General features: G+C 47.4%; 1 protein-coding gene across 1 annotated transcript in view; it reads right to left on the minus strand.

The window, feature by feature from the left end:
- LOC127578015 (mucin-2-like) overlaps positions 1-14276 on the minus strand; it is a 148510-nt gene extending 134234 nt beyond the window's left edge. The window contains exon 1 of the mRNA XM_052029721.1: positions 14072-14276. Coding sequence (XP_051885681.1) covers positions 14072-14276 — 205 coding nt within the window. The remainder of the gene's footprint in view (positions 1-14071) is intronic.
- Positions 14277-24303: the final 10027 nt, after the last annotated feature.

The following is a 24303-nucleotide window of genomic DNA, read 5'->3' on the forward strand; positions in this document are numbered from 1 at the left end:
GTTGTGTTCAGTTCTGGTCGCCTCATTATAGGAAGGATGTGGAAGCTTTAGAGCAGGTGCAGAGGAAATTTAGCAGGATGCTGCCTGGATTGGAGAACATGTCCTATGAGGATAGGTTGAGTGAGCTAGGGCTTTTCTCTTTGGAGAGAAGGAGGATGAGAGGTGACTTGACAGAGGTGTACAAGATGATAAGAGGCAGAGATCAAGTGGACAGTCAGAGACTTTTTCCCAGGGCGACAATGGCTAACACAAGGGGACATAATTTGGAGGAAGGTATAAGGGGGATGTCAGGGGTAAGTTTTTTTACACAGAGAGTGGTGGGTGTGTGGAACGCACTGCCGGCAGAGGTTGTGGGGACAGATACATTAGGGACATTTAAGAGACTCTTAGACAGACACATGAATGATAGAGAAATGGAGGGCTATGTGGGAGGAAAGGGTTAGATAGATCTTAGAGCAGGATAAAATGTCGGCACAACATCGTGGGCCGAAGGTCCTGTACTGTGTTGTAATGTTCTATGTTCTACGTTCTATGTTCTATGGACGGAAATAAGCAGTCAACGTTTTGAGTCGAGACTCTTCATCAGGACAAGGGTCTCGACCTGAAATGTCAAATGTCGATTTCCCTCCATAGATGCTGCCTGATCGGCTGACTTCCTCCAGCATTTTGTGTGTGTGTGTTGCTCCAGATCTGCAGAATCTCTTGTGTCTCTGTGAAACCTTCTGTACTCCTGATTGAACCTGGGGTGACCCGGCCTGTCAGTAACCATGGGGGCAAGGATGCGCCGGGCATTGACGTCTGGCGGTGAAATTTCTGCCGCTGCTGACGGTCCTTTGGTTGTACGGTCTCAAGATGCCAGATTGGTTCTGAGAGTAGTCCGATTGGTGTGACTTGTCAAAAGCCACAGTGGAAGTTGTCCTCGGAGTGAAGGGCGTGGACTGCATTCACTGACAGATGCACCTACTGCAGGTGTACACAAGAATATAAGAAACAGGAGTAGGAATCGGCCATCGAGCCTGCTCTGCCATTCAATAAGATCATGGCTGATCTGTCCGTGGATTCAGCCTTTTCCCCATAACCCTTAATTCCCCTACTGTGCAAGAATCTATCTGTGTCTTTACTCTATACTGTGACGGGCAGGTGGAACCAGGTGGAGCAGGGTTAGGCACGTGGGTCGTGAGTTTCGGTGAAGGAGGGAAGGTGGCGAACAGGCCCTGGGTGGACCGGTGGGAGTGGGACACGGGGGAGAGTGGTTATCTGAAACTGGAAGACTCAGTGTTGATGTCAATGGGCTGTAGGCTGCCCAGGTGGTACATGAGGCGTTGTTCTTCTAAGGTTGTCCCAGCTGTCAAGCAACGGCTGATATGGTCGCACGGAGGGACTGGGGTTACAGGCAATGCACCCTCGGCTGTGTCCCACTCCACTGGTTGGACAAGCCCACCAGAGTGGCATATAGGTGGGAGCTTGTAGCTCCGGGTGTTCTCAGTGTTGATCCCACGTCCCACGAAGTCTGGTGGCGTGAGGCCAAATGTCAGAAAGGAATCCCAGCTGAGAAATCAGTGCCCTTCCACGCTGGACAACGTTTGTCGGGAGCACTGGGAGCAGTAGAAGCTTTGAACACGCTCGGCGATGGGGGGGAGCGATGCAAAGCTCACCACCGCAAGCTCGGTATCTCCACTACTGTCCAAAACCCTGAAGGTTACCGCTGCCGGACGGTGGTGAGGGGAACCAACACAGAGGGTAAACCGACCTGGCCTTGTCCTCGCCTGGGTCTATGCTCGCTAGAATTCGGAAGAACGAGAGGGGATCTGATAGAAACATGTAACAGTACAGAGTAAAGTGTCACAGCTACAGAGAAAGTGCAGTGCAATAAGGTGCAAGGTCACAACAAGGTAGATCATGAGGTCAGAGTCCATCTCATCGTATAAGGGAACCATTCAATAGTCTTATCACAGTGGGGTAGAAGCTGACCTTGACCCTGGTGGTACGTGCCCTCAGGCTCCTGTATCTCCTACCCGATGGGAGAGGAGAGAAGAGAGAATGTCTTTGATTATGCCGGCTGCTACACCAAGACAGCGAGAGGTAAAGACAGAGTCCAAGGAGGGGAGGCTGGTTTTCGTGATGCGCTGGGCTGTGTCCACAATTCTCTGCAGTTTCTTGCGGAATTGGGCAGAGCAGTTGCCGTACCAAGCCGTGATACATCCAGATAGGATGCTTTCTATGGTGCATCGGTAAAAGTTGGTGAGAGTCAAAGGGGACAAACCAAATTTCTTTAGCCTCCTGAGGAAGTAGAGGTGCTAGTGAGCTTTCTTGGCCATGGCATCCACATGGTTTGTCCAGGACAGGCTGTTGGTGATGTTCACTCCCAGGAACTTGAAGCTGTCAACCCTCTCAACCTCAGCACCATTGATGTAGACAGGTGTATGTACACCGCCCCCTTTCCTGAAGTCAATGACCAGCTCTTTTGTTGACATTGAGGGAAAGGTTATTGTCATGACACCATTCCACTAAGCTCTCTATTTCCTTCCTGTACTCCAATTCATTACTGTTTGAGATACAGCCTATAACGGTAGTATTATCTGCAAACTTGGAGATGGAGTTAGAGCAGAATCTGGCCACACAGTCATGAGTGTATAGGGAGTAGAGTAGAGGGCTGAGGACACAGCCTTGAGGTGCACCAGTGTTGAGAATAATCGTGCCGGAGGAATTGCTGCCTATCCTCACTGATTGCGGTCCGTTTGTTAGAAAGTCAATGATCCAGTTGCAGAGGGAGGTGTTGATTCCTAGGTCTCAGAGTTTGGTGACAAGCTTGCTTGGTATTATTGTATTGAAGGCAGAGCTGTAGTCAATAAACAATAGTCTCACGTAAGTGTCTTTACTGTCCAGATGCTCCAAGGCTGAGTGAAGGTTGACTCTGTGGTTAAGAAGGCATATGGTGTATTGTCCTTCATCAATAGGGGAATTGAATTTAGGAGCCGAGAGGTATTGTTGCAGCTATATAGGTCCCTGGTCAGACCCCACTTGGAGTACTGTGCTCAGTTCTGGTCGCCTCACTACAGGAAGGATGTGGAAGCCATAGAGAGGGTGCAGAGGAGATTTACAAGGATGCTGCCTGGAATGCGGAGCATGCCCTCTGAAAGTAGGTTGAGGGAACTCGGCCTTTTCTCCTTGGAGCGATGGAGGATGACGGGGGACCTGATAGAGGTATATAAGATGATGAGAGGTATTGATCAGGTAGATAGTCAGAGGCTTTTCCCCGGGGCTGATATGGTGGCCACAAGAAGACATAAGTTCAAGGTGCTGGGGAGTAGGTATAGAGGAGATGTCAGGGGTAAGTTTTTTACTGAGAGAGTGGTGAGTGCATGGAATGGGCTGCCGGCAACGGTGGTGGAGGCTGATACGATAGGGTCTTTTAAGAGACTGTTGGATAGGTACATGCAGCTGAGTAAAATAGAGGGCTATGGGTAAGCCTAGTAATTTCTAGGGGAGGGACATGTTCGGCACAGCTTTGTAGGCCGAAGGGCCTGAATTGTGCTGTAGTTTTTCAATGTGTCTGAAAGTTAACGTGATTTTTTCTATAAGATCTCTTTATTAGTCACATGTACATTGAAACACACAGTGAAATGCATCTTTTGCGTAGAGTGTTCTGGGGGCAGCCCGCAAGTGTCGCCACGCTTCCGGCGCCAACATAGCATGCCCACAACTTCCTAACCCGTACGTCTTTGGAATGTGGGAAGAAACTGGAGCACCCGGAGGAAACCCACGCAGACACACGGGGAGAACGTACAAGCTTGGAGCGACGGAGGATGAGGGGGACCTGATAGAGGTGTATAAGATGATGAGAGGCATTGATCATGTGGAGAGTCAGGTGCTTTTCCCCAGGGCTGAAATGGTTGTCACAAGAGGACTCAGGTTTAAGGCGCCGGGGAGTAGGTACAAAGGAGATGTCAGGGGTAAGTTTTTTACCCAGAGAGTGGTGAGTGCATGGAATGGGCTGCCGGCAACGGTGGTGGAGGCGGATACAATAGGGTCGTTTAAGAGACTGTTGGATAGGTACATGGAGCTTAGGAAAATAGAGGGCTGTGTGGAGGCCTAGTAATTTCTTTGATAGGGACATGTTCAGCACAGCTTTGTGGGCCGAAGGGCCTGTATTGTGTTGTAGGTTTTCTCTGTTTCTATGTTTCCAAACTCCTTACAGACAGCTACGGGAATTGAACCCGGGTCGCTGGCGCTGTAATAGCGTCACGCTAACTGCTACACCACTGAGCCACCCGTATGTTAGTGAACAGACCAGTTGTCTTCAGCACTTTGAGGCCCAAGTGAAGCACTGGTAAGATCCGGAGTCAAGCTGCCTCCATGTTGTTCCAAGGCAGGTTGGATACTCAACAACGTGCTAGAGAACAGCATCAAACAATCCATGTGATCTGTTTCCTCTGGCACTGTGAGCAAGGCTGACAGTTTAACGGGATTGGTGTTACATGAGCAAAAAGGGTTGGCATGGACATAGCGGCCCGAAGGGCCTGTTTCTGTGTGGTGTGTGTCCCTGTGGCTCTTATGGCCATGACTCTGTGAATGCTGAATCATGGACAGCTTTGGGCTGCGGCCTTCCTGTGACATTCTGAAACCGAGGCATTCCCCTTCTCTCCAGCATGTGGGAAACTTTGGACAGGGTTCAAACCAGGTCCTGGCAACGAGTGAGCCGTGTGATAAAATTCTCTCGCAACACCCCAAAACTAAATAAAGTCCTGAATAGGTTCGTCATAAAGGTTCTGTATTTATTTCAATGCCATGTTCATTTTGAGATACTAATAAAATAAACAGGAGTGAACGTCAAGCGCGGGTCAGGCCTGCCACTCCCTGCAGCCTTGCCTGCTCCCCAGCTGTTGAGCGATGGAGTTGTTTGCTGTGGGTTCAGTGAACATCCTGGACCAGATGCAAACACACGCTGCTGAAACTACAAAGTGGAAACATGTTTCAGCAATTAAACAGCAGCAAAAGAATTGTACCAAATGGGCCAGGGATGTCAGTAAGGACAGAAATGATTTTGAAGACTGTCGGTGTTATGTTACTTGACACTTAGAAGTCCGTAATGTTATTTTGTTGATCTGAGTCCCCTCACACAAAATGTGTTTATACATTTGTGCAATCCAGGGAACAAAGGATTCCTTTCTGTGCAAGATTTGGAACTCACACCTCATTCCATTGGGGTAGTTTCTTGCTCCCTCACCAGTAAGGGTGTGGACCTCTCAGTCACCAGGGAGGGAGAATGGAGGGAATGGTGAGAAGGAAGGATGCCACCTTCCACAGTTCTCCGCAGCTCCAAGTTCTGCTGCAAACTTACACTGATTTTATCGGGAATTTATGTGGGCTTTACTTTCTGTAGGGGGTAATGGCAGAGGTGCAAAGAGGATGCATAGACATCAAACAGAGCCCTTGAGGATTATAAAGAAGGCAGGAAGCATTCCAAGGCAATCCACACGTGCACCAAGAGCATGAGGATAACTAGGGAGCAGGTAGGACCACTCAAGGATAAAGGAGGGATAAAGGAGGAGCTCCGGTCTCCTCCCACACTCCAGAGACGTACCGGTTAGGAAGTTGTGGACGTGCTACGTTGGCGCCGGAAGCGTGGCGACACTTGCGGGCTGCCCCCCAGAACACTCTGCGCAAAAGATGCATTCCACTGTGTGTTTCGATGTACATGTGACTGATAAAGACAGCTTATTATCTTATTATTGTCTTATTATATGCTTGGAGATAGAAGATGTGGGCGAGATCCTAAATGAGTACTTTGCTTCAGTATTCACCAAGGAGAAGGACGTGGAGGACGGGGAGATCAGTGTGGAGCGTGCTAATATGTGAGGGTATTTTGACGTAAAGAAAGAGTTGAGATTGCTGGGGCCTTGACCAAGATCTTTAGGTCCTCTCTAGCCTCAGGCGAGGTCCCAGAGGACTGGCGAGTAGCAAGTGTTGTTCCGTTATTCAAGGAGGGAGATAGCGATAATCCTGGAAACTATAGACAGGTGAGTCTCACGTCAGTGGTAGTGGATGCTGAGAGAGATGGTGAATTTAGTCAAGAAGAAAAAGGAAGCATATGTAAGGTTTAAGAAGCTAACATTGTGGGTCCTTGAGGATTATAAAGAAGATAGAGAAGAACTCAATGAGGGAATTAGGGGAACCAGGAGGGACCATGAAAAGTCCTTGGCAAGTAGGATTAAAGAGGATCCCAAGGTATTCTATAAATACATCAAAATAACTGAGGAGAGGGTAGGACAACTCAAGGATAAAGGAGGGAACATGTGCTTGGAGGCGGAGAATGTGGATAAAATCCTAAATGAGTACTTTGTGTCGGTATTTACCAAGGAGAAGGACATTGGGGGTGTCAGTGGGGGAGCAGTTTGGGACCAGTGACCGTAGTTCCATCAGTTTTAAGATAGTTATGGAAAGGGACAGAACTGGTCCAGAGGTTCAAGTTCTAAATTGGGGCAAGGTGAACTTTGACGGTATGAGACAGGAGCTTGCAAAGGTTGATTGGAGTAGGTTGTTTGCGGGCAAAGGGACTTCCAGCAAGTGGGAGGCTTTTAAAGGTGAAATAGTGAGAGCTCAAGGTCTGTGTGTTCCTGTCAGAGTGAAGGTTGGTGGGAGTAGGGAACCCTGGATGACCAGGGATATTGAGGCCCTGGTCAGATAAAAGGAGGCATGGGTCAGGTACAGGCAGCTGGAATCAAGTGAAACCTGGGAGGAGTATAGGGGATGCAGGAGTGTACTCAAGAAAGAAATCAGGAGGGCAAAAAGGGGGCATGAGATAGCTTTGGCAGTGAAGATTAAGGAGAATCCAAAGAGATTTTATGTATATTAAGGGAAAAATAGTGACTAGAGAGAGAATAGGGCCCCTCAAAGACCAAAGCGGACATCTTTGCGTGGAGCCATGGGAGATGGGCAAGGTCCTTAATGAATATTTCTCCTCTGTTTTTAGGAGACTTTGGACCTTGAGATAGTTGATGGGGATGTCTTGGGGATGGTCAACATTACAGCAGAGGAGGTGCTGGATGTCTTAAAACGTGTGAAGGCAGAGACATTTCAGGTATATCCAAGAACACTGTAGGAAGCTTGAGAAGAAATTGCAGGAGCCCTGACTGAGATATTTGCATCATCGTTAGTGATGGGTGAGGTGCCGGAGTAATGTTGTGCCTTTATTTAAGAAGGGCAGCAAAGAAAAACCAGGGGACTATAGGTCAGTACGTCCAACATCTGTTGTAGGTAAGTTATTGAAGAGGATTCTGAGGGATAAGATATACGTACATCTGGAAAGACAGGGGTTGATTAGGAGTAGTCAGCATGGCTTTGTGCATTGGAGATCATGTCTTATGAACTTGTTTCAGTTTTTCGATAATGTGACCAAGAAGGTCAATGAGGGTGGGGCGGTAGACGTGGTCTATATGGACTTCAGTAAGGCCTTTGATAAGGTCCCATATTGCAAGCTGCTCTGGATGGTTAGATCACTGGGGATCCAGGGAAAGCTGGCGAATTGGATGCACAATTGGCTTGATGGTAGGAAGCAGAGGGGCATGGTGGAAGGTTGTTTCTTGGGCTGGAGGCCCATGACTGGTGGTGTTCCCCAGGGGGTCGGTGCTGGGCTCTTTGTTGTTTGTCATCTATATCAACGATTTGGATAAGAATGTACAAGGCAGGGTAAGTAAGTTTGCAGATAGTCTACAATAGGTGGTACAGTGGACAGTGAAGAAGGTTATCAAAAATTACAGGGGGATCTTGATCAGCTGGGTAAGTGGACCGAGGAATGGCAAATGGGGTTTAATTCGGATAAGTGCGCAGTGTTACATTTTGGAAAGTCAAATCCAGGTGGGACTTTCACAGTGGAGGGCAGGGCCCTGGGGAGTGTTGTGGAACAGAGGGACCTTAGAGTATAAGCACTTAGTTCACTGAAAGTGGAGTGACAGGTAGACAGGGTGGTGAAGCAGGCCTTAGGCACGCTGGCCTTCATCGGTCAGGGCACTGAGTATAAAAGTTGGGAGGTCATGGTGCGGTTGTACAGGACGCTGCTGAGGCTGCACTTGGAGTATTGTGTTCAGTTTTGGTCACCCTGCTGTAGGAAAGGTGTTATTAAACTGGAAAGGGTGCAAAAAAGATTTACAAGGATGTTGCTGGGATTTAAGGGACTGAGCTACAGGGAGAGGTTGGACAGGCTGGGACTTTATTCCTTGGAGCGTAGGAGGCTGAGAGGTGATCTTATAGAGGTGGATAAAATCATGAGGGACACAAATGGGTGAATGCACTCAGTGTTTTTCCCAGGGTTGGGGAATCAAGAACTACAGGGCATAGGTTTAAGGTGAGAGGGGAGAGATTTAAGAGGAACTTGAGGCACAACTTTTTTTACACAAAGGGTGGTCTGTATGTGGAACGAGCTGCCAGAGGAAGTGAGTGAGGCAGATACAATAACAAGTTTTAAAAGACAGCTGGACAGGTACATGGATAGGAAAGGTTTAGAGGGATATGGGCCAAATGCTGGGAAATGGGACTAGCTTGAATAGGAATATTGGCCTGCATGGACCAAATGGGTTGAAGGACCTGTTTCCATGCTGTCTAACTCTGTGACACTATGACATGGAGGACAGTGAGATCAGTGTGGAGTGTGCTAACATGCTAGTTAATTTTGAGATAAAGAAAGTGGTCGCCTCAGGTCTCTTGAAGAATATTAAGGTGGATCAGTCCTCAGGTCCTGATAGGATGTACCCCAGGTTATTGACAGAGGCAAGGGATCAGATTGCAGGAGCCTTGACCAAGATCTTCCTTTTCTCTATCCACAGGCAAGGTCCTAGAGGACTGGCCAGCAGCTAATGTTGTTCCTTTGTTCAAGAAGGGAAATAGGGATAATCCTGGAAATTATAGACTGGTGAGTCCCAAGTGAGTGGTAGGGAAGCTATTGGAGAGGATTTGTAGGGATAGGATATATGAGCATTTGGCAAAGCATGGCTTAATTAGGGACAGTCAGCATGGCTTTGTGCGGGGCAAGTCGTGTCTTACTAACTTGATTGAGCTTTTCGAGGAGGTGCCAAAGATGATTTTACCTGATGAAGGTAGAACTGTGGATATTGTCTACATGGATTTTAGTAAGGCATTTGGCAAGGTCCCTCATGGGAGGCTCATCCAGAAGATTAAGATGCATGGGATCCACGTGACTTGGCTGTTTGGATTCAGAAATGACTTGTCCATAGAAGACAGAGGGTAGTGGTTGATGGGGGTCTCTCTGGAGGTCCGTGACTAGTGGTGTTCCGCAGGGATCCGTACTGGGACCTCTGCTGTCTGTGATGTATATAAGTGAACTGGACGAAACCGTGGATGGGTGGGTTAGTAAGTTCACAGACAATACAAAGATTGGTGGTGTTGTGGATAGTGTAGAAGATTGCCAAAGGATACAGCGGGATATAGATCAGTTGCTGATATGGGCAGAGAAATGGCAGATGAAGTTTAATCCGGGCAAGTATGAGGTGTTGCACTTTGGGAGAATCAAATGTAAAGTGACAATACACAGTTAATAGCAGGTTAATAACAGTGTTGATATACAAAGGGATCTTGGGGACCAAGTGCATTTCTCCCTGAAGGTGGCTGCACAGGTTGCTAGGGTGGTAAAGCAGGTGTATGGCATACTTGCCTTTATTAGTCGAGAGTTCAAGAATCAGGAAGTTATGTTGCATGTTTATAAAACTCTGGTCGGACTGCATCTAGAGTACTGCATTCACTTCTGGTCGCCCCATTATAAGAAGGATGTGGAGGCTTTGGAGAGGGTGCAGAAGAGGTTCACCAGGATGCTGCCTGGATTAGAGGGCATGTGCTATAAGGAGAGATTGGAGAAACTTGGATTGTTTTCTCTGGAGCAGCGGAGGCTGAGGGGAGACCTGACAGAAGTTTATAAGATTATGAGAGGCATAAACAGAGTAGACAGCCAGGATCTTTTTTCCCAGGGTCAAGTTATCTAATACTAGAGGGCATGCATTTAAGGTGAGGGGGGAAAATTCAAAGGAGATGTGCGGGACAATTTCTTTTACACACAGAGTGGTGGGTGCCTGGAATGAGCTGCCAGGGGTGGTAATGGAGGCAAATCCAGTAAAGGCATTTAAAAGACTATTGGATAGGCACATGGATGTGCAGAGAATGGAGGGATATGGACCTTGTGCAGGCAGAAGGGATTCATTCAGTTAGGCCTTTAATTACTAGTTTAATTAGTTCAGCACAACGTGGTGGGCCAAAGGGCCTGTTCCTGGGCTGTACTGTTCTGTAGAGTTGTAGTACAGTAAGGCAAGAATCCATTGGTGGGTGGGAAGGACAAATAGAACATACATAGAGCATAGAACAGAACATCACAGGGACAGGCCCTTCAGCCCACAATGTCTGTGCCGGCCTTGATGCCAAATTAAGCTCACCCCTCCTGTCTGCACATGATCCATTCTCCACCTGTTCATTTGTCTAACAGCCTCTTGAATGCCACCATCGTATCTGCCTCCACCACCACCCCTGGCAGCCCGTTCCAGGCACCCACCGCTCTCTGTGTTAAAAAAACTTGTCTCGCACATCCCCTTCAATCTTTCCCGCTCTCACCTCAAAGCTATGTCCTCTGGTATTCAACCTTTCTACCCCAGGAAAAAGTATAGCTGCCTCTCATAATCTTATAAACTTCTTCCGGGTCTCCCCTCAGCCTCTGCCGCTCCAGAGAAGACAACCCAAGTTTGTCCAAGTAGGAGGGGTTTGGTCAGAGGTGATTGGTAATTAGGGAATAAGCAACAGAGAATCCAGGGGAGTATGTTACCTGTGGCATGGAATATTAGATGCAACCAGGCAAAGAAAGGAAGGTCCAGTTTACGTGGTCCATGCCACTGTCGGTTAGTTGTATGGGGAAGAACCAATGAGGAGCGGGAGCTAGAATTAAATTATGCTTTCACAAGCCGATTGGTCGACAGATCCAAAGGTCACATGGCTGAGGGAGTAGCACAGAAGAGAAGCGATTCTACTTCGTGGAGACTGACACCGGATCTCGCACAGGAAGGGGCTGCGCCTTGGAGAGAGGCTCCACCTGAATCCAATGGAGCAAGAAGAAAGGATAAATGAGGAAGTAGAGTCAAGCAGATGGATCGGGCAACAGTAGCATGATGTTAAAGAAAATGGAGGAGAGTTTAACCAACAAACCCGGGAAAGGATTGGTATTGTTATTGGAAGTGGTTTATTATTGTCACTTGTACTGAGATACAGTGAAAAACTTGTCTTGCATACCGGTCGTACAGGTCAATTCATTACACAGTGCAGTTACATTGGGTTAGTACAGAGTGCATTGAGGTAGTACAGGTAAAAACAATAACAGTACAGAGTAAAGTGTCACAGCTACAGAGAAAGTGCAGTCCAATAAGGTGCAAGGTCACAACGAGGTAGATCGTGAGGTCATCGTATGAGGGAACTGTCTTATCACAGTGGGGTAGAAGCTGTCCTTGAGCCTGGTGGTCTGTGCTCTCAGGTTCCTGTATCTTCTGCCTGATGGGAGAGGGGAGAAGAGAGAATGTCCCGGGTGGGTGGGGTCTTTGATTATGCTGGCTGCTTCACCAAGGCAGTGAGAGGTATAGACAGAGTCCATAGAGGGGAGGCTGGTTTCCGTGATGTGCTGGGCTGTGTCCACAACTCTCAGAAGTTTCTTGCAGTCCTGGGCAGAGCAGTTGCCGAACCAAGCCGTGATACATCCTGATAGGATGCTTTCTGTGGTGCATTGATAAAAGTTGGTGAGTGTCAAAGGGGACATACCGAATTTCTTTAGCCTCCTGAGGAAGTAGAGGCACTGGTGAGCTTTCTTGGCCATGGCATCTATGTGGTTGGACCAGGACAGACTGTTGGTGATGTTCACTTCCAGGAACTTGAAGCTCTCAACCCTCTCGACCTCAGCACTATTGATGTAGACAGGTGCATGTACACCACCCTCTTTCCTGAAGTCAATGACCAGTTCTTTTGTTTTGCTGACATTGAGGGAAGGGCTGTTGTCATGACACCATGTCACTAAGCTCTCTATCTCCTTCCTGTACTCTGACTCATCATTATTTGAGATACAGCCAACTATGGTGGTATCATCTGCAAACTCGTAGATGGAGTTAGAGCAGAATCTGGCCACACAGCTGTGAGTGTATAGGGAGTAGAGTAGAGGGCTGAGGACGCAGCCTTGTGGGGCACCAGTGTTGAGGATAATTGTGCCGGAGATATTGCTGCCTATCCTCACTGATTGCAGTCTGTTGGTTAGAAAGTCAAGAATCCAGTTACAGAGGGAGGTGTTGAGTCCCAGGTCTTGGGAGTTTGGAGAGGAGTTTGCTTGGAATTACAGTATTGAAAGCAGAGCTGTAGTCAATAAACAATAGTCTAACGTAGGTGTCTTTACTGTCCAGATGCTCCAGAGCTGAGTGTAGGACCAGGGAGATGGCATCCACTGCAGACCTGTTTCGGCAGTAGGTGAATTGCAGTGGGTCGAGGTTGCCTGGGAGGCTGGAGTTGATGTGTGCCATGACCAGCCTCTCGAAGCACTTCATGATGGTGGATGTCAGAGCCGGTAGTCATTGAGGCATGTTACCTTGCTTTTCTTCGGTACCGGGATGATAGTGGTCTTCTCAAAGCAGATGTCAGTGTCAACAAGTCAAAGTTTTCTCTGCTCCATCAGGCCAGACCTCATCCTTCAGCCCTGTGACACGGGCACCTTCCTGGGCTGCAGGCCCTCCTGAAGTGCCAGCATTCAGAGACTGCACTCATGTCCTTAAGGGGAACTCGCTGGCAGTTTCCTGCAGGAGCAACCAGCTTGTAGCCCGAGCCAGTCTCTGTCAGGGCGACTGACAGTCCTGAATTAGTGGGGATGCTGCTGTGTGATTGTTCCTTTCAGGACTGGCTGACGAGCTTTCAGCTGGCAATGTCCAGTCAATGCATTCACAAAGGATGGAAATGCAAAGCAGATAGTGTAGACTTACTCCCTTTTTAAATGTCTTTGATTCCTGGAAATCCTCTTCCTGCACATCTGTCCTGAAAGTAGCTTCTGACTTTGACAGAGGGAGCATGGGGATTTATGACTGGATGCTCAGATCTAACCTCCACTGGGACTGAATGTCTTTATTTATTGGACTGGTTCAAAATATTGAGAGGCCTGGATAGAGTGGACGTGGAGAGGATGTTTCCAGTAGTGGGAGAGTCTAGGACCAGAGGGCACAGCCTCAGAATAGGACGTCCCTTTAAAAAAGAGATGAGGAATTTCTTTAGTCAGACACAGATTTCTGAACGATCCATGAACTCATGAACTCTACCTCATTAGTCCTCTTTTGCACTATTTTGTTCATTTATTCATTGGTAACGCAGTAATTTTTAAGTTTTTGCACTGTACTGCTGCCGCAGAACAATGAATTCCACAGCATATATTAGTGATAATAAACCTGATTCTGATTCTGGTGCCTCTGTGGGACTCGTTGCCACAAGACGGCTGTGGAGGCCAAGTCATTGGGTGTATTTAAAGTGGTTCTTGATTAGTAAGGACGTCAAAGGTTACAGGGAGAAGGCAGGAGAATGGGGTTCGGGTGAAAAAATAAATCAGCCACGATCGAATGGCAGAGCAGACTCGATGGGCGTAATGGTCGGTCTGCTCCTATTTGGGAAATGGAAATTTACTGGGGCTTGAAAGTAAATTTCAAATAATAAATTTGTCATTGTAGGCCTTGAAAAACCAAAGGTTTGTGAATATTTTACCTAAGTGCCCTATCGTGCCATTTTGTTGTCATTCCCCGTAAGAACGGTACTGCCTGCAGTGTTGTACTGGCTCCATCATCTGCACCCAGGCCCGATGCGTGATGGCTACAGGGACACAGAGCACGGAGCAAAAATCAAACTGCCGGAGGAACTCAGGGGGTCAGGCAGCATCCGTGGAAGCGAAGGGATGGTCGACGTTTCAGGTCGAGACCCTGCCTCAGGGACTTTGCTCCGGATTTCTCCACCTGCGGTGTCTTGTGTCTTCAGGGAACATGGGGACAAGCCCTTCAGCCCATCATGTCCTTGCCGACCATCGTGCAATCATCCCATTTTCCAGCAGGTGGCCCGTTTCCTCCGATGCCTTGGTGTTTCAAGGGCTCGTCAAATACTTCCGAAACGTTGCGTGGAGTCTCTACCTCCAACACCTCCAGTAACTTTATCACAATGACATCAGACTCAGTCACGTAATTAGCTGCATCCCTACTGCCCTTCGTGGATGAAGGTGCTTTCATCCTACTGTTATAAGACTATTGAACGGTTCCCTAGTACAATAAGGTGGACACCTGACCTCATGATCTCGTGACCTTGCACCTTATTGTCTGCCTGCAGTGCATTTCCCCTGTAGCTGTGACACTTTACTCTGCACTCTGTATTCTTTTACCTCAATGCACTGTGTAATGGATTGATCTGTACGATCGGTTTGCAGGACAAGTTTTTCCCTGTCCCTCGGTACAAGTGACAACAACAAACTCGAGTCGTCTGATACCAAACCTGCAGCCAGTGAAGATTTAAAAATCCCTATCACAGTCCCAGCAACCTCCTCTCTTACCTCCCACAGGAACCTGGAATACACCTCTTCACGCCCGAGGGATTTACCTGCCATCAAGCCTGCTGAAGCTTCTAATTGGTAAATTGGTTCATTATTGTCACCCATGCCGAGGTACAGTGAAAAACTTGTTTTGCACGCCATCCATACGGATCATTTCACCGCATGAGTACATCGAGGTAGTACAAGGGAAAACAATAACAGAATGCAGAATAATGTGTTACACTTACAGAGAAGGTGCAGTACAGGGCCATGACGAGGTAGATTGTGAGGTCAAGAGTCCATCTAATCGTACAAGGGGACTTATAACAGCAGCTTCTAATCCCTAGTTTCTAATGGTAACCATAGAACCATAGAACAATACAGGCCCTTCGGCCCACCATGGTGTGCCGACCTTTAAACCACTCCTAAGACTATCTAACCCCTTCCTCCCACATATCCCCCTATTTAAAATTCTTCCATATGCTTATCTAACAATCTCTTGAACTTGACCAACGTATCAGCCTCCACCACCACCCCAGGCAGTGCATTCCATGCACCAACCACTCTCTGGGTGAAAAACCTCCCTCTGACATCTCCCTTGAACTTCCCAGCCATTACTTTAAAGCCATGCCCTCTTGTACTGAGCATTGGTGCCCTGTGAAAGAGGCACTGGCTGTCTACTCTATCTGTTCCTCTTAATATTTTGTACACCTCTATCATGTCTCCTCTCATCCTCCTTCCCTCCAAAGAGTAAAGCCCTAGCTCCCTTAGTCTCTCCTCATAATCCATGCTCTCTAAACCAGGCAGCATCCTGGTAAATCTCCTCTGCACCCTTTCCAACGCCTCCACATCCTTCCTATAATGAGGCGACCAGAACTGGACACAGTACTCCAAGTGTGGCCTAACCAGAGTTTTGTAGAGCTGCATCATTACCTCTTGGCTCTTAAACTTGATCCCACAACTTATGAAAGCTAACATCCCATAAGCTTTCTTAACTACCCTATCCACCTGTGTGGCAACTTTCAGTGATCTGTGAATATGGACCCCCAGATCCCTCTGCTCCTCTACACTGCCCAGAATCCTGCCATTTACCTTGTACTCCACCTTGGAGTTTGTCCTTCTAAAGTGTACCACTTCACACTTCTCCGGATTGAACTCCATCTGCCACTTCTCAGCCCAGCTCTGCATCCTATCAATATCCCTCTGTAAGCTTCGACAACCCTCCACACTATCCACAACACCACCGAGCTTTGTGTCATCGGAAAACTTGCTAACCCAGCCTTCCACACCGTCATCCAAGTCATTAATAAATATCACAAAAAGTATAGGTCCCAGAACCGATCCCTGTGGGACACCACTAGTCACAGCCCTCCAATCTGAATGCACTCCCTCCACCACAACCCTCTGCTTTCTACAGGCAAGCCAATTCTGAATCCACACGGCCAAGCCTCCCTGCATCCCATGCCCCTGACCTTCTAACGTTCTAGAATTTTACTGCCTGTCCGTGTGAATTCACCAACTACAACGTCCTTCTCGCAAAGAAGCACCTCACCCACATTCTCCAGCCCCACACACACATTACCTGTTTGGTCACTGATAGCCCACACACTTTCTCTTGACCTTAATATACCTATAAAATGCCCTGGTATTTTCCTTGAATCTTGTCCATATACTCTCCTCCGTTATAATTACTTTTTTTTGGGCCCCCTCCCCCACCTCACCATACACCTCCACAAGGCCTTGCACATTTTCAGTTCTCAAACCCACCTTTTCTTGTTCTTTATCCCACTCTCAATATCCCTTGACATCCAGGGTTTCTTGGATTTACCTTTCACCCGAATAGGAACACTTTAACACTGAACCCTCAGCATTCCCATTTTGAATGACGACTGCTGGTTGCGTGTAGACCTCCCCGCCGATAGCATTCCCAGTCCCCTTTTGCCAGGTACTCTCTTATGATATTGAAATCAGCCTTCCCCCAATACAGGACGTTCATTTCTGCTCCATTCTTGAATTTCTCCATCGCTGCCTTAGAACCTGTGGCCAGTGTTCTCCCACTGACGCTCCCACCGCAATGCCCACCCCCAAGGATTAGGTACAGTATTGCCCATCTTTTGTCGGCCTATCTGCATCCCAGCTCAGGAAGCTGTCAACAATTCTGCTGGTAGGGGAAATCAAAAAGCAGACTTATCTCAATGAAGGGAAAATGCAGATGAGAGGAATACTGGGGAATCTAGGTGATGGAACACAGAAGGTTAGTATGTAGGTACGGTAAGTAAGGGTTTGGAGTTTACAAACAGAACTATTACTACAGTTTATTTTGGCCCCCTTATTTAAGAAAGGATTTGCAAACATTGGAGACTGTGCAGAAGAGATTAAGCAGGTTAGTGCCTGGGACGAGGGAGTTACAAGAGAAGGTTGGTGAAGGATGAGCTGCCGTTTCTCACACATGCAACAGTGCAGGAGATCAGCACGGAGTGGGATGGGGAATTTGAGTGGCTGGAAACTCAGGGCAGGGGTGTCACTCCTATGGATTGCACTCTGTAGAACGACCTGAGGTTGGGCTTCCCCATTGTAGGGGAGGCCACAGCGTGAACACCGAACGCAATCCACTGGATTGGAAGAAGTGCGAGGGAATCACTGCCTTTACCTGGAGGGAATGTTTGGATCCCTGGACGGAGGAAAGGGAAGAGGTGAAAGGACCAGTGTTGTATCTCCCCGATTGAGATAAGATAAGATTTATCAGTCACATGTACATCGAAACGCACAGTGAAATGCATCTTTTGCGTAGAGTGTTCTGGGGGCAGCCTGTAAGTGTCGCCACGCTTTTGGCACCAACATAGCACGCCCGCAACTTCCTAACCCGTACGTCTTTGGAATGTGGGAGGAAACCGGAGCACCCGGAGGAAACCCACGCAGACACACAGGGAGAACGTACAAACTCCTTACAGACAGCGGCCAGAATTGAACTTGGGTCGCTGGCGCTGTAATAGCGTTATGCTAACCGCTACACTACCGAGCCTGCCTACACTATCCTGCATGTCCTATCATCTCACCATTGATAAAACCGACACAGACAAGGAAGTGGAATGTGCCCGTCACTTTCTGCACTTGGTCTCACCCTATCACAGATATTCACTTTGTTCCAACTATCCCTTCTCTGCTCTTGACAGCTAACTTTGTCTTCCACTTTCCCAGTCTGATGCAGGGTGCTGGAACCTCTTTCCTCAGACGCTGCCTCAGCATTTCCAGCATCCTCTGTTTTTATTTCAGGTTTCCATTGACTGGCAAATCCCTGGACTTCTCTACCCCAGAGGGCTGTGGAGATTAGATCACTGGAGGTACTTGAAGAGGAGGTGAGCATATTTTTGAAAAATCGGGGACTTGAGGGTCGTGTGGAAGTGGTACAGAAGAGACGCTGAGGCCTGCGGCAGATCAGTATTGATCATTTTGATGGTGGGGCAGGCTTGAGGGGCCAAGTGGTCCACTCCTATTCCCAAGGGGGGTGGTGCTCCCTCCCTCATCACCCAACTAGTTTTTGACCACAGACAACACATTTCACTGTGTGTTTTGATGTACATGTGACGAATAAAGATATCTTATAAATATATTCTTTCTGTGAGGAAAAATGCGTTGACCTTGGTTCTAAATGTACATTTCTCTCATTTGATGCTTTATCTCTGAATTTAAAATAATATTAAGGATTTAACATTTTCATTCCATTTACCATCTTACGTGGCTGTCCAAGATCTAGCAATTCACAAGGTGAAAATCCAATGGCCCAGAAGTTTGATGATGGTCCACAAATCATTCATATGTACACCAAAACGTTCAGTTTGGTGGACAGTGTATTATGTACATGTTCTGACAAAAAGATATTGCCCACCCTATTGGTTTCGACATCAGTATGGGTGGACAACATGGACTGGTTGGGCTGAAGGGCCTGTATCTGTGCTGTATTGCTCCATGACTATAACAATTGCTCGACCCTTTACATCTGTCAAAAGGGCCTAAGCAAATGTTCAAATAGTTTTTTACCAGATTAATTTGCTCAAATTGGCCAGAGCGTGCTCAGCAAAACCAAGTCATCCTGCCTCTGAACTACATCTCCTCAACACTCCCATTGCCTATTGCCACCAAAACAAAACGTTCCCTAAAATACTTTTCTGAGCATGAACGCGGGGTCGGGAATACGAATGATCCTCCTCACTCGTCTGGACATTCTTCCCAGTCACCACCCTCTCAATCTCCTTTCATCTAGACAGAGTCTCCCAGTGCCACCTCCTCTTCTCCCAAACACAAAGTACCAGCGGTGTGGCCACAGCCAACCCAAAGGGCTTCCAAAGCCCAAAATTGCCAGCAGGTGTCCGCAACAAGTGGGGTTAATGTAAAATGAGGCAAGAAGTTCAAAATCAAGTGGGTCTTGGGGCTACTTTAGTAAATGTGTTGTACAGTTTCTAGACCCAAGCTTCTCCTCACTGGGGAATAGTCACACAGTTTTCTCTGTGCCTTCAGAGGACATAGAACATTACAGCACAGTACAGGCCCTTTGGCCCACGATGTTGTGCCAACATTTTATCCTGCTCTAAGATCTATCTTACCCTTCCCTCCCACACAGCCCTCCATTTCTCTATCATTCATGTGTCTATCTAAGGGTCTCTTTAGTGTCCCTAATGTATCTGCCCCCACAACCTCTGCTGGCAGTGCGTTCCACGCACCTACCACTCTCTGTGTCATCCCCTTTATACCTTCCTCCAATCACCTTAAAATTATGCCCCCTTGTGTGAGGCATTGTTGCTCTGGGAAAAAGTCTCTGACTGTCCACTCAATCAATGCTTCTTATCATCTTGTACACCTCTATCAAGTCACCTCTCATCCTCCTCTCCAAGAGAAAAGCCCTAGCTCGCTCAACCTATCCTCATAAGATATGGTCTCCAATCCAGGCAGCATCCTGGTAAATCTCCTCCGCACCCTCTCTAAAGCTTCCACATCCTTCCTATAACGAGGCGGCCAGAACTGAACACAATACTCCAAGTGTGGTCTAACCAGAGTTCTACAGAGCTGCAACATCACCTCATGGCTCTTGAACTCAATACCCCGACTAATGAAGGCCAAAACTCCATACTCCTTCTTAACAACCCTAATGACCTGTGCGGCAACTTTGAGGGATCTATGGACATGGACCCAAGGTCTCTCTGTTCCTCCACACTGCAAGAGTCCTGCCATTAGCCTTGTATTCTGCCTTCAAATTCAATCTCCCAAAGTGTATCATTTCACACTTCTCCGGGTTGAACTCCATCTGCCACTTCTCAGCCCAGGTCTGCATCCTATCAATATCCGGTTGTAATCTACAGCAACCTTCTACACTATCCACAACACCACCAACCTTTGTATCATCAGTAAACTTATTAACCCACCCTTCCACATCCTCATCCAAGTCATGTATAAAAATCACAAAGAGCAGGGGTCCCAGTACCGATCCCTGTGGAACACCACTGGTCACTTCCTTCACTGCCTCTTGTGTTCCTTGCTGGTTTGAACGTGATGTATTGTTCAAGATAAGAGTCTTGCTGAATCACTTTTGATAACCACTTAATTACAGATAGATTGGTTTATGACAAAATCAAATAAAAATGGACCTATTTGGATAAAGGGCATATTATTAGTTATCTGGATTAGTCCAGTTTTGAATCCTGAAAACAATGTTCATGCAATCAAAATCAAAACAAAAGGACACAGAGGCTGGAAGTCTGAAATAAAAAGAGAGAATTCAGCAAGTCAGGCAGCATCTGTGGAAAGAGAAGCAGTTCACGTTTGAGATAAGGGACCCTACGTTTTAGGTCGTAGATCTGAATCTTTAACTGTTTCTCTTCCCACAGATGCAGCTTGATCCGCTGAGTTTTTCTGATATTTCTCTTCTTATTTCATTTCATCAGAAGTGAGACTGACCATGCCCAGAGCACAGTGGGCATTACTGAGCTCTCAATATGATGTTTTGAAAGTAGCAATTTCTGCCAAGGCAGTTGAATGGATCTGGGAAAGTAAAAGAGAAGAGAGTCTGGAAGGAAGACACACATCATGCGGGGCAGGTCATGTCTTACCAACGACTGAGTTTTTTGAGGAGGTGACGAGGGTGATTGATGAAGGTGGAGCTGTGGATGTTATTTACATGTATTTTAGAAAGGCATTCGACAAGGTCTCTCATGGGGGGGGGGCTCATCCAGAAGATTAAGATGCATGGGATCCGTGGTGACTTGGCCATTTGGATTCAGAATTGGCTTGCCCATAGAATGTAGTGGTCGGTGGGTCTTATTCTGGCTGGAGGTCTGTAACTAGTGGTGTTCCGCAGGGATCCGTACTGGGACCTCTGCTGTTTGTGCTGCATATAAATGACTTGGATGAAAACGTGGACGGGTGGGTTAGTAAGTTTGCAGGTGACACAAAGATTGGTGGTGTTGTGGTTAATGTAGAAGATTGCCAAAGGATACAGCAGGATATAGATCAGTGGCAGATATGGGCAGAGAAATGGCAAATGGAGTTTAACCAGGGAAAGTGTGAGGTATTCCAGTTTGGGAGATCAAATGTGAAGGGACAGCACACTGTTAATGGCAGGACCCTTAGCAGCATTGATGTACAGAGGGATCTTGGGGTCCAAGTCCACAGCTCCCTGAAAGTGGCTGCACAGGTTCATCGTGTGGTAAAGAAGGCATATGGCATGCTTGCCTTTATTAGTCAAGGCAATGAGTTCAAGCATCATTTGCAGCTTTATAAAATTTTGGTTAGACCACATCTGGAGTACTGCATTCATTTCTGGTCGCCCCATTATCTGAAGGATGTGGAGGCTTTGGAGAGGGTGCAGAAGAGGTCCAGGATACTGCTTGGATTAGAGGGCATGTGCTATAAGGAAAGGATGGACAAACTTGGGTTGTTTTCTCTGGATTGGCAGAGGCTGAGTGGAGACCTGATAGATATTTATAAGACTACGACAGGTATAGATAGAGTAGACAGCCGGTATCTTTTTCCACAGTCGAAATGTCTAATATTAGAAGGCATGCATTTAAGGTGAGAGGGGGTAAGTTCAAAGGAGATGTGCAGGGAAAGTTTTTTACACAGAGTGGTGGGTGCCTGGAATGTGCTGCCAGGGGTGGGGGCTGGAGGCAGAAATGATAGAGATGGTTAAGAGGCTGTTAGACAGACACATGAATGTGCAGGGAATGGAGGGAGATGGATCATGTGCAGGCAGAAGGGGTTAGTTTAACTGGGCATCATTAGATGAATTAGTTCAGCACAACATCGTGGGCCAAAGGGCCTGTTCCTGTGCTGTACTGTTCTGTGTTCCATAGTGAGCATGAGTGGAGAAACCAAAAGACCAGAAGACATAGGAGCAGAATTAGGCCATTCAGCCCATCGAGTCTGCTCTGCCATTCGATCATGGCTGATTTATTTTTCCCTCTCAACCTCATTCTCCTGCCTTCTCCCTGTAACCTTTGATGCCCTCACTAATCAAGAACCAAGGGCCCATCAACCAGCCAAAAGCAGATCCAGAATTCACCGTCTCTGGACTAGGCTGGAAATGACGTCTTTGATGTTAGTGTAACATTGGCTAGAACAAGGAATTCTCTCTCACACATTTCGACAAAGAGGAGAAATCCTGGTTAACTGCCTCTTGTTCGAATAGCGCTCAGACCAAATTCTAGTGCCCTCATTGTCACCCAGGGATTGGTCCAGTCTTCCGATATCAAAGTTCAACCATGTGACTGGGCAACATTTGACGTGTTTTAATCTCAATCAGTTGAAAACTTTTTTTTTAAACTTTGGTTTACAGCACGGTAACAGGCCCTTCCGGCCCGATAGCCATGAGAATTGAACCCCGATGACTGGTGCTGTAATAACGTCGCGCTACCGTGATCATTTATTTGTAAAACAAAACAGGATAATCCCAGCCGCTATAGGCCAGTCAATTTAGCCTCAGTGGTAGGAAACCTTTGCAGAAACATTGACCAGAACAGGATTAACTGTCACCCAGAGGAAAACGGATTAATTTATGCAAGCCGGCGTGCATTTGCAAATGTTTAGTTGGTTTGATAGGATGTTGTGATGAGTTAACGGACAGGCTTGGTGAGGGTAATGCTTCAGTTTATGTTTGTGGACTTACAGAAGGCTTTTGATGAGGTACCCCACAGCAAGCTTAGTTGAAACATAAAACATAGAGGGGGCATTGACAGCGTGGATACGAAGTTGGCTTAGTATCAGAGAGCCAATGGTCATGGTGAGTGGTTCTTTCATCTGCCTGAAGGAAGGTGAATAATGGTGTCACCCAGGGGGTTTAACGATCTGGGTGTGGGAGTGCAAGCCACAGTTCCTGCATTTGCAGACGACTTGGCAGCATTGTGAGGAGAGTCGTGACAGATCGTGACAGGTTATCCACCAGCTGGTGGAATGGGCAGGCACACAGAGTCGTACAGCAGGGAAAAAGGCCCTTTGGCCCATCCGTGTCCACGCCGACCAAGATAAGATGAGATTTCTTTATTAGTCACATGTACATCAAAACATACAGTGAAATGCATCTTTTTGTGTAGAGTGTTCTGGGGGCAGCCCGCAAGTGTCGCCACACTTCCGGCGCCAACATAGCACGCCCACAACTTCCTAACCCGTACGTCCTTGGAATGTGGGAGGAAACCGGACCACCCGGAGGAAACCCATGCAGACACACGGGGAGAATGTACAAACTCCTTACAGACAGTGGCCAGAATTGAACCCAGGTCGCTGGCACTGTAATAATGTTACGCTAACCAGTACACTACTGTGCCTGCCCCATACATGTGAATGTATATTCAAGCTAATCCTATTTCCCAGCACTTGGCCCGTCTCCCTCTAAGCTCTTGTCATCCACATACCCGTCCACATACTTCTTCAATGTATCTCATGTACCTGCCTCACCCACTTCCTCAGGCAGCCGGTTCCAGATACCTGCCACCCGCTGGGTAAAAAAGTTGCCCCTTGGGTTCTTATTAAGCCTTTCACCTCGAACTATGTCCTCTAGTTTTCGATCCCCCAACCCTGGATAAAAGACCACTCACCCTAGCTATGTCTCACATGATTTTATATACCTCAGACCCCTGCACTCCAAGGAATAAAGTCCTAGCCTGTCCAACCTCTCCCTGTAACTCAGTCCCTCGAGTCCTGGCAACATCCTGGTAAATCTTTTTTACACATTTTCCACTTTAATCATATTCTTCCTATAACAGGGTGACCAAAACCGAACACAATACTCCTCACCAACATCGTGTACAATTGCGACATATCTTCCCAACTTCTATACTCAGCGCCCTGACTGACAAAGGCCAGTGTGCCAAAAGCCTTCTTCACCACCCTGACTACCTGTGACTCCATTTTATGGGAAGCAGGTGGTTTACTGTGGAGAAAAGTGAGGTGATGCACTTCAGTCAGAAGGATGAGGAGAAACAATGTAAAATAGAGGATATTGTTCTGCAGGCAGTGCGGGAACAGACGGACCCAGAGGCATGTGTACACATCACTGAAACTGGCAGGAGCAGGCTGAGAAAGCAGTTAATGAGGCGCACATAGCTCTGGGCTTTATTGTGATTCCAATGGAGAGGCTGCAGAGAAAATTCACAAGGAGGTTGTCCAGGTGAAGCTTTTTTTATTTATGAGAAGACATTGGGTTTGTTTTCCTTGGAGCAGAGGAGGCTGAGGGTACACCTGACTGA

This window comes from Pristis pectinata, chromosome 14 (assembly GCF_009764475.1).
Source record: "Pristis pectinata isolate sPriPec2 chromosome 14, sPriPec2.1.pri, whole genome shotgun sequence".
Taxonomy (NCBI): domain Eukaryota; kingdom Metazoa; phylum Chordata; class Chondrichthyes; order Rhinopristiformes; family Pristidae; genus Pristis; species Pristis pectinata.